At 41.4% G+C, this 17,189-nt stretch overlaps 1 protein-coding gene across 2 annotated transcripts in view; it reads right to left on the reverse strand.

Moving 5' to 3' along the window:
- XRN1 (5'-3' exoribonuclease 1) overlaps window positions 1-17,189 on the reverse strand; it is a 211,961-nt gene that overhangs the window by 66,835 nt on the left and 127,937 nt on the right. The window contains exons 26-32 of one of the 2 annotated variants that reach the window (XM_030215929.1): window positions 11,530-11,619; window positions 9,446-9,581; window positions 7,293-7,349; window positions 6,956-7,088; window positions 5,757-5,826; window positions 4,921-5,146; window positions 3,598-3,696 (exon numbers count right to left, since the gene is read on the reverse strand). In XM_030215929.1, the coding sequence (XP_030071789.1) occupies window positions 3,598-3,696; window positions 4,921-5,146; window positions 5,757-5,826; window positions 6,956-7,088; window positions 7,293-7,349; window positions 9,446-9,581; window positions 11,530-11,619 (811 nt within the window). Of the gene's footprint in view, window positions 1-3,597; window positions 3,700-4,920; window positions 5,147-5,756; window positions 5,827-6,955; window positions 7,089-7,292; window positions 7,350-9,445; window positions 9,582-11,529; window positions 11,620-17,189 lie in introns of both variants that reach the window. The other variant, XM_030215928.1, reaches the window with a different exon arrangement.

A 17,189-nucleotide genomic window follows, 5' to 3' on the forward strand; every position in this document is an offset into this window, starting at 1 on the left:
GTGTGCTCTAGACACGTGTGTGTAATCCTTCTGGGTGGGATGTAAAACCCTCCACGCATCAATCAAGTCCAGTGTCTTACAGAGAAAAGGCAGGCCCCAAGCAGCATGACCCAAATTCGGCGCTTGCACGCCCGTTTTATCCATCTGAATATCATATACTAAATTAAAGTCTCCACCCAGTATGACATTTTTCCCCTGGTAGGGACTCAGCAGCTCTATAAGAGTTTTGTCAAATTTGCGATCCCAAACATTAGGTGCATAAACATTGCAAAAAGTGTATGTGACATTCCCCATCTCCACTTCTGCCAGCACAAATCTACCCTCTGGGCTCCGTTTAACCCTTTTAATCTGAAATTGCAGGCCCTTACGGAACATTATAAGTACTCCCCCTTTCTTGCCTACCGCCGGTGCGCCCACTACCTGTTCTATCCAACCTTTCTGAAACTTACTATGTTCCGATGTCGTCAAATGCGTTTCTTGTAAGAACACTATATCCGCCTTATGACGCTTCATGGCTTGTAAGACTTTGGTACGTTTGATGGGTGATGAAATCCCCCCCACATTCCATGATATTACTTTAACCATGCCTCATTAGTTCCCAAGCTTCCCAGTTAAACTTGATTTTTAACACTTTGGTACAGGTCACACCCCCCAGCCCCTGGGCGTGCCCTCCCTCCGATATAAACTGAGAATGCACCACAACGCTGCAACCCAAGTCTGCTCTGATAAAATTATAAGAAAGAAGAGGAAAAAGAAAGAAAAAAAAAAAACAAGAAAAAAAAAAAAAAAAAAAACACATACAAATCCCCGCAACCCTCGTCTGCTGTATCCCCCCTCTCCCTCCCATTCCCCCCCCCCCCCACATACCAAAAGCGTTACTTGGGTCCTCTTTGAGAACCGGTCACATTCCCGCCCCTCCCCTCACCCCGCGACATCTTGCACCATACTGATTTATATTACCCCTACATAACACACATCTCCCCCCTCTCAGAAATGAATGACACACAGTCTCTCCCTCCTCATTCTAGAACATACATTCAACCTGCATTTATATTGTTCAATGTAGCTGCTTGTTTATGTCACAGCCATCTTCTTCTTTTGCACATGCTTCAGACCAATCTATCTGTCCCTTTTCCCAATCAATGCACTGGACTGCTTCTGGAGTCCACAGCTGCACCACTCTCCTCTGGGTGAATCGTCATCCGCTTTACAAACTCCTTCGCCTCCTCTGGGGAAGTAAAAACATGTAGCTTGCCATCATTCTGGACTCTCAGCTTGGCGGGAAATAACAGAGCAAAACGTGCTCTTTTCTCATGTAGCTGCTTGCAGACCTCTGAAAACCGTCTACGCTGGGCTGTCACTGCTGCCGAAAAGTCCTGGAAACATAGAACAGTTGATTCTTCATATTGAATCCTTCCCCTCTGTCTCCAGGCACGCAAAATTTCCTGCTTATGATCATAATTCAACACTCTGCAAATCACGATTCGTGGTCTCTCTTCCCCTTTTCTTCGCTGCCCCAGGCGATGCGCCCTTTCAATCTTAAAGCAGTTCTCCAATTGGTTCAGGGCAAGTACCTGAGGCAGACATTTTTCCAGGAACCCCCGAAGATCTACCTCTCTCAGGGACTCCGGCAGTCCCACCAGCCTTAGGTTGTTGCGTCTGGACCTATTCTCTAGGTCCTCAATTTTTGCCTCCAGACTTTCCAACTTTTTTTGCATAGCGATTTGGGCTGCCACTTGCTGTGTAGTTTGATCTTCTACATCTGACAGGCGCTGTTGGAAGCCTGCCATATCTGTTTTTAATCCTTCGAGTTTCCCGTCCATCTTTTCTATTTGGTCAGAGATCCGTTGCAGTTTTCTATCGACCGACGCCTCCAGATGGCTCGAGACTTCTGCTGCGATCTCCGCCGCCCAGACTGATCCAACCGATTCTCCCGAGGCGTCCGCGTCCGCCATTTTACCGTCTCCCACGCGGCTCCTCGTCCCGTCCTTTCTGTTCGCTTTTGTTGTCATCGCAGCTTAAACAGAGATCGCCGCTGATTTACACCGCTGGGAGGTTCACACTGCTCGATCTATGCTTTTTTGAAGGTTTTATCGCTGATTTTGATGTCGCTAAGGGCAGATGTTAGCGAGGGTCCGCGGAGCTCTAACGTGCGGCGTCCTCCCCTTAGCCTAGCATCACGTGACCTCTCCAGTGGTCTGTTTTATGGCAGTATTTTGTACTATTTGTAGGCATCTGATATTGGTTATTTGAAGGCTAAGGTATAATGAATTCTAATAATCAAGTTTGCTAATGACTAAAGAGTGAATGAAAATGTTTAATGCAGATGCGTGAATGAAAGAGAGAATCGATCGAATCTGGCAAAGTCTGCAGAAGCAGTTCTTGATTGTATTAACAATTTGGGGACGAAATGAGGATGACACCTAGGACTTTAGTACTTGGCAACTGTGGAATGGTGGTCATGTCAAGGAGAGGATATGCTAGGCGGGCACTGGGATGATTTGAAAAGAGAACACAGCTTGATTTTGGGGGGGGTTAAGTACTAATTAGTTTTGATGTAACCAGCCATAGATGTGCTTTAGGTGGCAGTTTCACATTCAGGGGAAAGAGAGGACAGCAACCACTGGGGAATTAAGGAAGTGACTTGTCTTAATTCCTCCACTGGACAGCTGGTCAATCAGAGCACCTTTCTGTAACCTGGACGTGCCAGGTACCAGGTCTAAATAATAATGTCCATCTTTAACATCTCTTCCCCTTCTAAAATTGGAATTGGATGTCCATATTTTGCCCCCTCCCCAGTCCTACTCAACACCTACACCACACCTCCTTGTCATAGGGCCATATTGTAGTTTTAGATGTTCATATCCTGGCTTTATAAAATCGAGATTTGGATATCCATTCAATATGGACATCTAAATGCCAGTTTTCAGATATCCAAAACACAATAGAGATTCCAAAATAAAGGCCCTAGGCATCTATGTGATTTTATAAAATACCAGTGCAGATCAGGCAGCAGTAGTGCATAGACTGAACGTACAGAGCAGGTACAAATGTTAGCGTGTACTTTCCATATATGAATAGCAAATCTGCCCTTGCTCTGCCCTAACTCTTCCCCTGAGCACATGTGCTGTAAAAGTAGTCTCTAGGTTGCACTGTGCACATGTTTAGACATGATCTAATTTTACAGGACCCCATTTACTTTCATAAAACAGCATTTCAGGTGTGGAAATTGTTCATAAAATTATCCTCAAAATGTAAAAAAAAAAAAAACCCCAACACTTGGTAGGCACATATAATAGCACTATCAACACAAAGTTTGCATTTGAACACAGTTGACATCTTGCACGTCCATATAGTTCAGCATTAACATGTCTTTGGTCCAGTAAATGCTGCTTGTAGAATGGGCTTACAGTAGACTTATGGATTTGACATGTCCATTCTAGCAAAGACTTACACTGACAAAAACCAGATCCATGACTAATACTGGCGCATTCTAAACATACATGGAAGAGAAAGCTGGATGCTGTCTTTTATTTCTAAAGCAAGAAAATGTAAAATAATGAGTCAACATATCTCTACGAACAGTTAACATCTTACCTTATGTTTCTGATTCCCAGCAGACACTAATCCCTTCTGTGGTGAACTGGTATTACTCTGATTGTCTGCCCTGAAGTTGTAAAGGTGTCTTCCATTCAGCTGCTAAGTTGTAACAGAAACCCCCCCAAACAAAATAACGAGTTGAGTGTATTTCTCTGTTCACATCTACCATTATGTTATCATCAGTTGCATACCAGTATGTGTGTGAACCTACAGCACCAGCCCAAGAAAATGCAACTTTCTACAGCCAGTGCCTCACGTACTGGCAATAGTGAGTGAGATTTTCTACAGGTGCTCTCCATAAATTTAAGTTATGAGATTATGTAACAGAAACAAAACTCTGAAGTGGCTAGTTAATAACAAATTGAATTAATATGCATCTTAAAGTGAAAGGAAAATTATCTTTTGGTAGGAAAAGCAGAAAAAAACAAATCCCCTAGAGCAAATTTATATAGTAAATTGCATATTATGCTATTTAAAGCTTGTTTTTTCTTTTCTTACAGGATAGCTATTAACTAGTAATTCTCATTCTCCCTGATATTTAAAACCATTTAACCATCCAGGAATGGCTCCTGGCTGGTAAAAAATGGCACTTAACCAGCAATTTGGCAATATTCAGCGGGTCATAACCGGCTATCTGCTAATATTCACCGCATCACCAGCTAAGTTTGGTGGCCAAATTACGCCGCAGAAATAACATGCCTACCTTTGGCCAGTTTCAAATTAACCAGCCAGTGCTGAATATTGACTTGGCTGGTTAAGTTGAAACCGCTGAAAAATAAACCGGATATTCAATGCCAGTCACCAAAAATGGCATTGAAAATCTGGGCTCACTGCCGACCACAGGAAGCAGCCCAGCTACCACCTGCGGTCTGAATACTGGCCCCATTGTGTATAAATAAACATTTTTACTGCTCACATAATAGAAGCAGCTAAGCTCAGTGATAAGCTATACGGTAAGCTGTGCTGTAGCATTAGCATAATATCTAAGTTAGTTGAATGATCTAATGAATTCTTATTAGGTGTACCATTAGTATTATGCTAACATTGTATTATATCTCTGGTATTTGAATTCCAGTGTTGTTAAATGTGTATATTTTTGATACTGTTTCATGGTAGTTCTATTATTACGTTTCGATTTGCTGTTTTCAGGTTTACCTTATTTACTGTATTTATGTTTATACTTTGTCATTTTACTATTATGCTGTTAGCAAAATTATAAGTCTTATGTTAAACTCTACCTGCAGTACACTCCCTAAATAAATACACCCAATAAAATAAATAAATAAGAAATCCCAGGACTCGGAAAATGAAGGCTCTTACTCGAGTAGGGATAAAGGGTGAACGTGGAGAGTGGTTGAGACCTCCAAGCTGCACTTTCTGTGAGCCTGAAACAGATGAATCAGGTGCATGTGAAACAGACTGATTTGTGGCAGGCTGTGGTTTCACTATGGCTGTCAGCTTCTGAACTCCTGTTTCTGAACGATTACCATGGGAAAGGTTAATTAAGGCACTTGCAGGAAGTCGATAACCCCTGAACTGGGAGCATCTAAAAATAAATAAAAATAATTGACCAAAATATTTATCATAACTCTAATGCAACAAGATGCTAAAAACACATGAAATTAAGGGGCACTTTTACTAAGCTGCGCTGAAAAATGGGCTGCACTAGTGTAGGCGCAAATTTTGGGCGCATGCAGATCCATTTTTCAGCGTGCCTGTAAAAAAGGCCTTTTTAAAATTTTTGCCAAAAATGGACATGCGGCAAAATAAAAATTGGCACGTGTCCATTTTGGGTCTGAGACCTTACCACCAGCCATTGACTTAGTGGTAAGGTCTCACGTGTTAATCGTGCAGTAATTGTCTACGCGCATAGAATGACAATTACCACCCAATTTCTGCCACACACCAGAAAATTACAATTATTTTCCAGCGCGCGTAGCAGTCGTGCGTCAAAAATGAAATTACTGCAAGGGCCACGCAGTAGCTGGGCGGTAACTCAAAACTGACACGCCTTGGGCGTGCATAGGCACCTATGTGGCTTAGTAAAAGGGTCCCTAAGTTTTTTTTAAACTATATTGCTAAGGATATACTGAAAACTTCTAAAATTTCAGAACAACAGTTCATAACTGACAGACTATGTTCAAAAAGAAACAAACCTTATTGTTAGGCCTCCACAGAATTCTTCATCAAATAGTACCTCATAAAGCACATCTGCTTCTCGATCAGCTGTAAAGACAAATCAGCAGAACTGTCTTTCTTATTTGGTGGTTATTGTGTCTAATGGGATATTTGAATTTTGTACATTCACTTTGTTGGAGGTGTTTATTTTGAATTGTCATCAATAAAAACGTTGAAACATAAAGACAAATCAGCAGAAGGAATGGTATGACACAGGCCTGAAAGTCTTATCTGTGGCATTCACAAAAACACCATTATCCAGCAAAACCTGAAAATCTACTAATTAGAGTCTCTGGGCTCAAGGAAAGATGGATAGTACATACTATTAAGATAAATGGTTCTCCTATGGAGGTGGCTTGCCTTTCAGACACTGCTCAGAGTTACTTTCACATTCTACTCTCAGCAGCTCTTTGCAATGGGTTAAAAATACAACAATAATCTAAGCAAAGCTCACACTAGATCATTAAGAGGGTCTTTTACTAAGGCACGCTCATGTTTTTAGTGCGTGCTAAAATTGTGGGTGCACTAAACGTTAGAGGCGCCAATGTATTCCTATGGGCGTCTCTAAAGTTTAGCGAGCCCACAATTTTAGCATGCGCTAAAAACATGAGTGCGCCTTACTAAAAGATGTCCTAAATATTTATTCAAGAGAAGACACACAAGGAGGAAAAAGCCTCAGCTAACCTAGACCACAATTCCAACTTTTTCAGGTCTTAAAATGGGTTGAATATATTGATTATCAGAATAAAAAGCCTCCTGTGCAACCTTCTTTAAATTTAATCAAATTCAATGAAAAAATTATATTAAGGATATTTTCATCAGTACTTAGCTTTAGCCCTTAGAGCACCACTCCATTGTCCGACGGTGGCCAGCGATTCGCTTACTGCTTCAGAGACATGCAGTTCATATCATTTATGGGCCAATATTGCTGATTCAGAGAGCATTACACACTCTCCCGCTCTCCTCGATTAGCAGTCAACAGTTAAAGCAAGTACAAGGCCCAAACTGTCAATGAAACATTTTACCTCAAGCCTTCTGCAATTTTAATGCTGCTTTTACAGTCTCTTTTACAACCTTGAGATAGCTCTGAGCAGTGTTCTCTGATGATTTAGCCCTTCTCACTTTACACTGCAGGTCTGATAATGAGACTTGTTCTGAGAAAAGGAAAAATAATTACCTCCTTTTATTCCTATGACAGTGCCACGGAGACCAGCTGGAACAGAAAAGCTCTCTCTCACGTTCACAACACGGTCAAACAGATGGTACTCTGCATCCTTGTCAGGGACAACTCCATGCTGCTGCTCTAGAGGCTGGGATTTGAGAGAGTGTGTCACTTTTTGTCAATATACAGTAAATAAAAAAACAGAATAAAAGATGGTTAAGCTTTTTTATTAGAATAAAAGAATTTGCTTGTTTGTTTTTCTATTGCCCTTTGTAAGGTGAAGAAGTTTCTAAGTAAAGGTATTAACCATCTGAATTTTTTTTTTCAGTATTGTGCATTACAAATTACTTACCCTGAAGAGTAAGTGAGGTTTGACTGTCACTTTCACCTTTTTATTACTCCTTCTTTGCTAAAGGGAAAAAAAAAAACCAGAAGTTTGCTTTGTCTGAAAAATTAATGCCAAAAAGCTGAGCTGTTTAGAGAGACGTTATTACTGTTTTGTACTACCTATATCTAAATCTAAACATGTGAGGTGGCCCCTGCATTAGCCACTCTGTCCCATTCAATACTGCTGGCATTGCTGCCCCTTCCTCTTACTGCTATGGTCAAAGTACCTTCTGGATCTGCTAAGCCGTGTGGGCTGGAGAACGCAGCGGTGGGATGAAGGGGATACAGTCAGACTAGGCAGAAGTGAGTTCTGGGTACCCCGCAAATGTTCTACAGATATCTGTTAGTTACTTTAGTAATAGGTCTAAATCCAGTTAAGTTCCTTAAGGAGCAGTTTAACGTAAATAACTCTTGACTAGTTGCACTGAACTGATCCCCCACAATTGTACAGGATTATTTTATAGCATCACATATCTCGAAAAGGGTGAAATTTTTGTTTTTCATTTACAAAGTTGAATTTCACTGTATTTCTGTGCCATAGGGAGGAGAGGGGGTGTAATAATAAAAGATTAAGGAGCCTGGGGAAACAGGAATCTGAGAGAGAGGAGCCATGGGGGTATCAGGCAAGTTCCCACTAGGATAGCTCCCACCTACCAATCCCCCCCCCCCCCCAAGACAATTCCCACCAAGGACTCCCCCTCAGCGCGCTGTCATATCTAGCACCACAAAAAATATATATATATTTTTTGTAGCGTCGGTGTGTACCCGGTGGTAATCGGGCAGTGCCGCACGCTACCCGGTTACTGCTGGGTTAGCATGGGAGCCCTTACCACCACCTCAATGGGTGGCGGTAAGGGCTCACCCTGAAATGGCTGCGCGACAAGTGCTTTACCGCACAACCATTTCCTGTGGAAAAGGAAGACATACTTTTTATCCGGCTAGAGTAAAAGAGGGCCTTGGTGCGCATCAAAAACAAACGTTGACATCAGTGCAGGTTTCCTTTTGCAGCAGCTTGGTAAAAAGGGGCTCTTAGTGCTTTATACTCTAACTCTCCCATCCTATTTTGTAGGCTTCTAGCACTTGTAGGCACTTCAAATTGTGTTTTTTCCTAGAATCTACAAGCTGCTTTGAAGTTGATGGTGATAATTTGCATCCATTACTCTGTTCTCCCATTAAACACTCCTGGCTTTCCTTTACTGTTATTGAAACCTCTCTATTGGTATTCCCTATATGTCCTGTTTCAATAGTATCCTTTGAGGATACTCCACTCCAAACTATGCACTCTTGGGCAACTTTCGGCTTTCCCCCCCTCTCATTTTAGTTTTAAAGCTGCTCTATCTCCTTTTTAAAAGTTAGCGCCAACAGAGTGGTTCCATCCTGGTTAAGGTGAAGTCCATCCTTTCGGAACAGGCTCCCCCCTTCCCCAGAATGTTGTCCAGTTCCTAATACATCTATAAATCCCTCATCCTTGCACCATTGTCTCAACCAAGCATTGAGACAGAAACTTGGTCAACTGCAGCAGTTATCAATGTTTTGGTGGCCATGACTTCATGATTGTGGCCAAACAAAATTGTGTGATCCCCCTGAGGTGGTGAATAATGATGCACCTATGAAGAGCCTACCCAGGCCATAAACCCAAACACGGGTTTTGTGACTCTATTTTGGGTCCCAAGACACAGTTTGAGAAGATCTAGTCTATTGAATTAAAGTATAGCCAATATGTTCAACAGTACACACAAAGTATGAAAATTAGCAAATGACAACAATGTATCATAAAGAGATTCAAATTACGCACGAACCAAGGCCATATGCTTTATACCAGACACTGCCATAAGAGTCTTGTAATAAGGGTAAACTATGTCATGAACTATTTCCATAAAAGATACATAATTTATGTTCTGTTCTCTTTATCATGAACCTGATGTAACAAGCAAACAGATACATCATCATATTTTTGATGCATACAGGCTCTCTGTGGAACTGCTAAAGTGCTTCACATTTTTTTTCCAGGCATCTGCAGCTACAGAAAGAACATGATTCATTCACTGTATAAAAAGAAAACTGCTGGCAAAACCATGGGACAAAGAATACAAAAAAGTCCTACACTAATGTCTATACCTTGCATTTCTCAATTTCTTCTTCAATTTTCTCAACAACAGCAGCATCCAAGATCTGTAAATCACACGATGAACGAGACAATGAGCTGACAGGATGAGCCTTAAGCCAGGACACAATCTCTTGAACTTTCTCAGCACTGAGGTGGGGGAGGGGGCAGGAAGAAAGAAAGCCATTTTTGTAAAAGCAGGGAAGGGAAAATTAAAACGTTATAAGATCATTCAGCCTGACTGAATATCATTTTTTTAATTACTTGTGAGTATGTCCTCCACAATATCTCTTAAAGCAGAGATGATCATGGTTAACTAGTATATAACTTCTCCAGTTTTCAACAAATCACATACCCTGTACATAAAATTATAATCATCTCAGTTTAATACTGTGACCTGCAGAAAAATGAATGCAACACATGCCAAGATCCTAGATTTCAAATGTTAAATACAATGTTAATGCAATGGAATATATAATAAACTATGATATAAAATACTCTTGAATGAATGCTCTCAACACTATATACATGCAGGAGAGAACCAGCATTTTTCTCCTGCTCCTCTGTACTTCCCGCTCAACGGGAACCAGAAATGGGATCTTGTAACATAAGCCTTTATTTTTTTATTGCCACACTGGGACAGACCAAAGGTCCATCAAGCCCAGCATTCTGTTTCCAACAGTGGCCAATCCAGGTCACAAATAACTGGCAAGATCCCGAAAAAGTTCAAAACATTTTATGCTGCTTATTCCAGAAATAAACAGTGGATTTTCCCCAAGTCAATTTAATAATGGTCTATGGACTTTTCCTTTAGGATGCCATCCAGACCTTTTTTAACTCTGCTAAGCTAACCGCCTTTACCACATTCTCTGTCAACGAATTCCAGAGTTTAATTATATGTTGAGTGCAACTACTCAGGGATTTTCTCCCTATTTTACATCCCCTCCCAGCTTACCTTAATCTAATCATTGAAGTGACAGTCATCCTTTCAGAACCCTGAAATCATAGGGCCTGATATTTAAAAGCACTTATCTGGATAGTGGCACCTGCTATTCAGATAAGCATCACTGGATAGGTCTATACAATGCTTTCAGTGGCTCTTATTCAGACAGAACCTCTGAAAATCACTACTGATCACCTCAGCACCAGCCGGATAGAACTGCTGCAGAGCTTGGGCGATCCTGGGAATTATCCAGATAATGGTGATATTCATTTCGCTATCTGGATAACTTATATGCTACCGGGTAACACCTGCTACTGTCATTCTGTCTGGATATTTACTGCTGCTCACTATACAGATAAGGGAACTGAGTATTTGGATTTTTTAAACTGCCACAGTTGATGTTTGAAAAAAAAAAATGTTGACAACACAGTTGAATACTGAGCCAATGGACTCTAAATCCAGCCACAAGGTATTATCACTGTACACTGACAGACTCTCACAGAGGTTGTGAACTCTGCTTCCATAGAAGGCCAACAGACTTGTACCCAGAATCAAAGCCAGATGCCTCAGCATGGAAATCCACAGCAATGCAATTGAGTCATCAGGCTGTCCTTGCAGGAGATAACTTAAAAAGGACTTTAATGCCAGTTCTGGATCTAATGTTCCCTGCTGTACCTTACCATAGAAGAGCAGTATGCTTAACACTGGCTCTGTTCATAGAACCCAAAGAATGAGTAGCAACATTACTGGTCCAGAGAAACACTAGGCGCATAATTGGAGAAAAACGATTTCATACTAAAAGCCATTTTAACTTTCTGAAACCGTATAATGCTACACAATAATATATTATAATTATATATTATACAGAATCAATACACAGGGATCTCAACACAGACTGCACTTGATTCAGTCGTACTGAACTGGTTCCTCCACGTATACTGTAGAATACATAAACAGGCCTAGCATTTTAAGAAGAAAGGGAAAAAGTGCAAGTTATTCCAATATAGAGAAGAAAAGAGAAGTATTAAGTGACCACAGAATTATTGCAAAACATAATAAACCAGACCATTAACTCTGTGCTCTGGTATACCCTTTTACTTGAGAAGTATCTTTGACCGGCATAATTGATCTGGAGCCATCTAAAATATTACTCACCCATTCTCATCATCCCCAGGCCAAATATCATCCTCATAAAAATCATCATCTTGACTGTTTTTTGCTACATATTTAAATAATTCGGTGAACCTGAAAAAAAAGCGAGACTATTAATGGATCGTTTTATACATCACTTTTAAGCAATTCACAGGAAATCAAAACCAATGAAATGATTTCAAGCTAAAAGCATTTGTGGAAGGAGTGATGTTATCAGCCAAGATGGCGACTCAAGGTTAGAGTTCTGATCAGCCCCAGGTACAAAATAAGGACCTGTATGTATAATATATAAACCGCTTTGATTGTAACCACAGAAAGGCGGTATATCAAGCTCCATTCCCTTCCTTCCCCATCCCCCTTCCTCTGGCTCAGTATGACTCAAATCCCTGCAGATATAAGTTTGCAGTGCTTTTAGAGTATGCAAATGTGTGTAATTTGTCACAGCCAACTAGATGAGCTTGCTGCTATGTTAAAAAAGTTTAAGACCATTGATTTAAAAGACCACTTAACCTGGTGGTGAAGCAGCTGGGAGAGAGGGGCAAGGCCAGATATAAGAAGGCAGACTGAGGAGCCAGGCTGCGACAAACAGGTCTGCAAATGACAATAGAACTGACAGCTAGCTGCAAGGGTTTAAAAACACAGGAGAACTGAAAGGTGAACTGATTAACAGCTTCAGAGTTATGGTCAACGTTGTATAGACAGGAAGGACAGTGAAAGTGGTTGAGTATGGAAGAGCAGTACGAGGCAGTTTCTGCCCTACAAAAGCATGTGTACGAGATGGAAATAGAACAGCAGATTTGTCTGAGAAAATTATAGACCTTGAGAACAAATCAATTTGGAGCAATATAAGATGGAGAGGGGTGCCTGAGACATCAGAATACATGGACTTGATGTCCAACATAAACAATTTCTGAGGTTCTAGATCCTTACTAATCTAATGGGGGAGAAAGGTAAATTGAAGTTGCCTGCAAGTTAAAACGTTGGCAGGCTGCCTTTATTACGGTTATACCAAAAAAGGGCAAGACCCCAAAGTATGCTTCTCATATAAGCACATATTGTTCTTAAATGTTGATGTTAAGCATTTGGCTAAAATTCTAGCCACCAGGCAGTGGTGTGCTGGAGCCGGCTCGCACCAGCTCGCAAGAGCCGGTTGTTAAATTTTCTTCCGGCTTGCGAGCCGGTTGTTGAAAATAGTGAGCCGGCTCTGGCTCTCCTCCCTCCCTCCGGATCCGCCTCACCGCCTGCTTGTTTCGTGAATTCTTCGGGGCAGGCAGTCTTGCCTGCCCGCTTCCAGCGCTGACTGCCCTCCCTTGCCGATTCGCCCTTTAAAAATGGCCGCCGAGACTTCCAGAGGCGGCCTCGCGAGACTTCGGCTGAAGTCTCGGCGGCCATTTTGAAGCGCGAGTCGGCAAGGGAGGACAGTCGGCGCTGGAAGCGGGCAGGCAAGACTGCCTCCCCCGAAGAATTCAAAAAACAAGCGGGCGGTGAGGGACAGGATCGGGAGGGAGGGTGGGAGGGAGGAGAAGAATTCATGAAACAACTCGGGAGGGGGTGGCAGGGGGGAAAAGGGAGTCGCTGCTGGGCATGGGTGGATGGAGATGGTCCCTGGGTATGGGTGCATGCAGGGCAGGGGAGAGGAGTTTACACTGCTGGACATGGGTGCATGCAGGGGAGAGGAGGGTCACTGCTGGACATCTGAGTGCATCCAGGGCAGGGCAGAGGAGGGTCACTGGGTATGGGTGCATGCAGGGCAGGGGAGAGGAGGGTACACTGCTGGACATGGGTGCATGCAGGGCAGGGGAAAGGAGGATCACTGTTGGACATGGGTGCATGCAGGGGAGAGGAGGGTCACTGCTGGACATCTGGGTGCATGCAGGGCAGGGGAAAGAAGGGTCACTGCTGGACATCTGGGTGCATGCAGGGGAGAGGAGGGTCACTGCTGGACATGGGTGCATGCAGGGGAGAGAAGGGTCATTGCTGGACATCTGGGTGCATGCACGGCAGGGCAGAGGAGGGTCGCTGGGTATGGGTGCATGCAGGGCAGGGGAGAGGAGGGGAGAGAGAAGAAATGCTGGACATGGATGGAGGGGAGAGAAGAGTGAGGAAGGAGATGAGATGAGGGAAAAGGAAGAGAGGAGAAAAACTGCACATGGATGAAGAAAATAGGCAGAAGCTGAGGACCAGAAATGAAGAAGAAAAGAGGAAAGAAATAAATGGAAAGGAAGCCCTGGAAATGGAGTTAAGAGGACAGATAGCAGCAGAATCGGATACTGGGCCAGCATGATCAGAAAAACAGTCACCAGACAACAAAGGTAGAAAAAAAATCATTTTATTTTCATTATAGTGTTTGGAATATGTTCACTTTGAGAATCAGGTGCTCAACATTAAAAGTTTATATTTATTTACTTATTTATGGCATTTTATCCCACATTAAACGTGAATTAGATTGGAACCTGGGAGCATTTAAATTTTTTTCCTGGAGAGAGTAATGCATTGCTCCCCCCCCCCTGGCTATAGCCAGCTCTGCAATTTTGGGGGGGCGCCGAGGTGGACGGGGGGGGGGGGGGGGGGGGGGCGCAGTGGTGGACGGGGGGGGGGGGGGGGGGGCCGAGGTGGACTGGGGAGAGAGCCTGTTGTTAAAAATTTACCAGCACACCACTGCCACCAGGCAACAGTGGGCGACAACAAAGCTTATATAAGATTATTAAACAGGATTAATACCAGTAAGGAAAGCAGTGGACAACATCTGTAAGCTGTTAAATCTGATAAGGGCTTCTCAGAAATGTGTTACTCTCGACTGACACCAAAAAGGCATCCGACAGAGTAAACTGGCCATTCTTATTCAAGATTTGAAGAACGGGTATGTTTGGGTGGCAATTTCCTTTGCGAGATCCTGCCATTGATCTTTATGAATGCCAGGGGTTCATTATGCATCATCCTAATCCACCAGAGATTCTCTTTGGGATGGGGAACAAGACAGAGCTGTGCCTTGTCCCCCTTGCTGTTTGCCTTTTATCTGGAGCTCTTAGCCTGTAAAGTGAGAGGTAGTCTGGATACAGCATGGATACCCATCAGGGAAGTAGATTACAAGATTTAATTTTTCACAGAGAACATAATTTTTACCATTTCCAAGTATCTTTATCTAATTTATTTAAAATACTGAGAGACTTCAGTGAAGTATCAGTATTCAAGGCCAGTGTGATTAAATCAAAGGCCCTCAAGGTTACTTTGACTGAGCAACTTCTATCATATCATGGCAAAGTTTTGTTTAGATGGGCAAAAAGATATATAAGGTATTTGAGTGTATTGATATCTGCCAGAATTACTGATTTGGATGGGCTTACTACACCCCATTCATTTCAGGACTGTCCAAATACATTGACTAATGTGCTAGGTTTGTCCCATCTAAGATAGACTAACTGCCATAAAGATTGATGGTGGTCATAACATTTTTATATTTGTTTCAAACTCTGTCTAGTGAGATACCTCTGGTCTTCAAGCAGATTCACAAAAAGAGAGATTCATTTGGAATAGATAGCCACTGAAGATGGCTCTGAAAGTTTCAGTAAGCCCAGGATATTGGAGGGGATGGCACTTCCAGATTTTAAAGTCTACTATGCTGTGGCACAATTGAAAGGCATGTTAGACTGGATAAACACCTCACTAAACAACGGGTGATCAGATGCTGATATATCCTTATACTTTCTTCCCTGGCAGTTGGGAAAAGGAACAATCAAATTCCTTTACTCACATGACTCTTAGCATCTGGAGGACACATCAAAACCTGACAATGGAAATACATAAATAATTCTCCTTTATACTGATTAGATTCAACCCCCCAGGCTTAACAGAGCCGCTGTGTGATCATTGGCCTTCCAGCAGCATCACTTCTCATACAGATTCCATTAGTAATAGGAAGTCTGTGGAGATGGGGGAGGGGCAACTCTGATGAGACTAAAAAAAAAAACTTTTATCTGTGGACAATTTTTGGCATGTCATGCAAAGTTTGGTGATGGCACACAAAAACAAGTAGAAGTTTAAGTTTTATCCAGTTGATATACTGCCTCTTTCAAGAATGAATCGAGGCGGTTTACATATAACTATACAGGTACTTGCACTGTTCCCCTACCAACAAAACATATAGAAAAAAAAGTAGGGGGTAGACCAATTGTATTTCTAACAAGTAGGTTTATTAAAGCAGACTCCATGCAGTCCTGTGTTTCGGTGCAAAGCACCTGCCTCAGGAGTCAAAAAAACTCTCTGTGAAAAACAACACAAATATATAGATATAAATATGTAAATAAAATATATTAAAAATCATATAGATAAATTTAAAACCATATCAAAAGACATAACTAAAAGTTATATCAAACAAAGATATTGACTGTGTAGGTATCTTTTAATTGTTTATCTTTTGTTTATATCCTATACATTAGTCTGTATTTACCATGTTCTTACCGCTCTATGATTTTTTGAGTCTTAATCCTTTAGTCAAAACTTACCATGATTTTCACCGGTTTGTGATCCTTTGATGTTTGGTTTTAATCCTTAAACTTATATCACTTGTAAACACTGTGATTTGATTTTTTTACTTTTGATAGATACTGTACTTTTCAGCCTGTTTATTTATTGTGTTCATCATCAGCGGCTGGTATGTGTTCAGTAAGTGATTTAACTTAGCATTTTTTAGAATTGATGTTTTCACTTAGAATGTTCTCACTTTATATGTTTACATTTATTTTATATAACTATATTCATTTTTTAATTCATTGTTAACAGTACACGTTTCTGTTGTCCACAGTTCGTAAACCTGCACAATTATATCTTTGTTTGATATAACTTTTAGTTATGTCTTTTGACATGGTTTTAAATTTATCTATATGATTTTTAATCATTTTTATTTACATATTTATATCTATATATTTGTGTTGTTTTTCACACAGAGGTTTTTTTTTTAATCCAGAGGCAGAAGTTTGGTGATGCCGCATTTGGACTACTCTAATGCCCTTTTCTGTGCCTCAAATCTTGCTATAGGCTTTACAGGTAGTTCAAAATTCTGCTGCTCGAGTACTTGGGAGGATTGGCTAGAACTGATCATGCTACTCCTCTGCTTAATAAACTGCACTGGTTGCCTATATTTTAGCGAATTCCATTTAAGGTATTGTTGTTGACACTTAAGGCATTACATGTTGATGCACCTCCAAGTACTTCTGCCTCTTTTGAAAGTTTATTGTCCTTCTAGAACATTAAGATCTCAAGGAAAATGTTTGCTGGAGGTTCCCTCTTTTCATCAAGTCCATCTGGAGAATTGTTCATGCATGTTCTCTGTTGTTGGTCCAATTATGTGGAACAATCTTTCTCTAGAAGTACGTCAACTCACATCTACATCTTCTTTTAGGAAGCAGCTGAAGACTTACTTACTTTCTTTGTCTTGCTTTTCCATGATAATGATGTTTGTAGTCACCAATTTTTTTTTATTTTTTTTTGGGGGGGGGGAGGTTAATATGCTGCATGTTACTTAAATTGTGGTAGTTCATTTTGTTTTATGAATGTAGCTGTTTTAATCCATAACACACTTCCTAAACTAAAATCACTAGAAATCCCAAATTGTTAATCCATTAAAACATCAGCATTTTAGGTACCAATAAATCGCCTGTCCCATA

Source organism: Microcaecilia unicolor, chromosome 10 (genome assembly GCF_901765095.1).
Source record: "Microcaecilia unicolor chromosome 10, aMicUni1.1, whole genome shotgun sequence".
Classification (NCBI taxonomy): domain Eukaryota; kingdom Metazoa; phylum Chordata; class Amphibia; order Gymnophiona; family Siphonopidae; genus Microcaecilia; species Microcaecilia unicolor.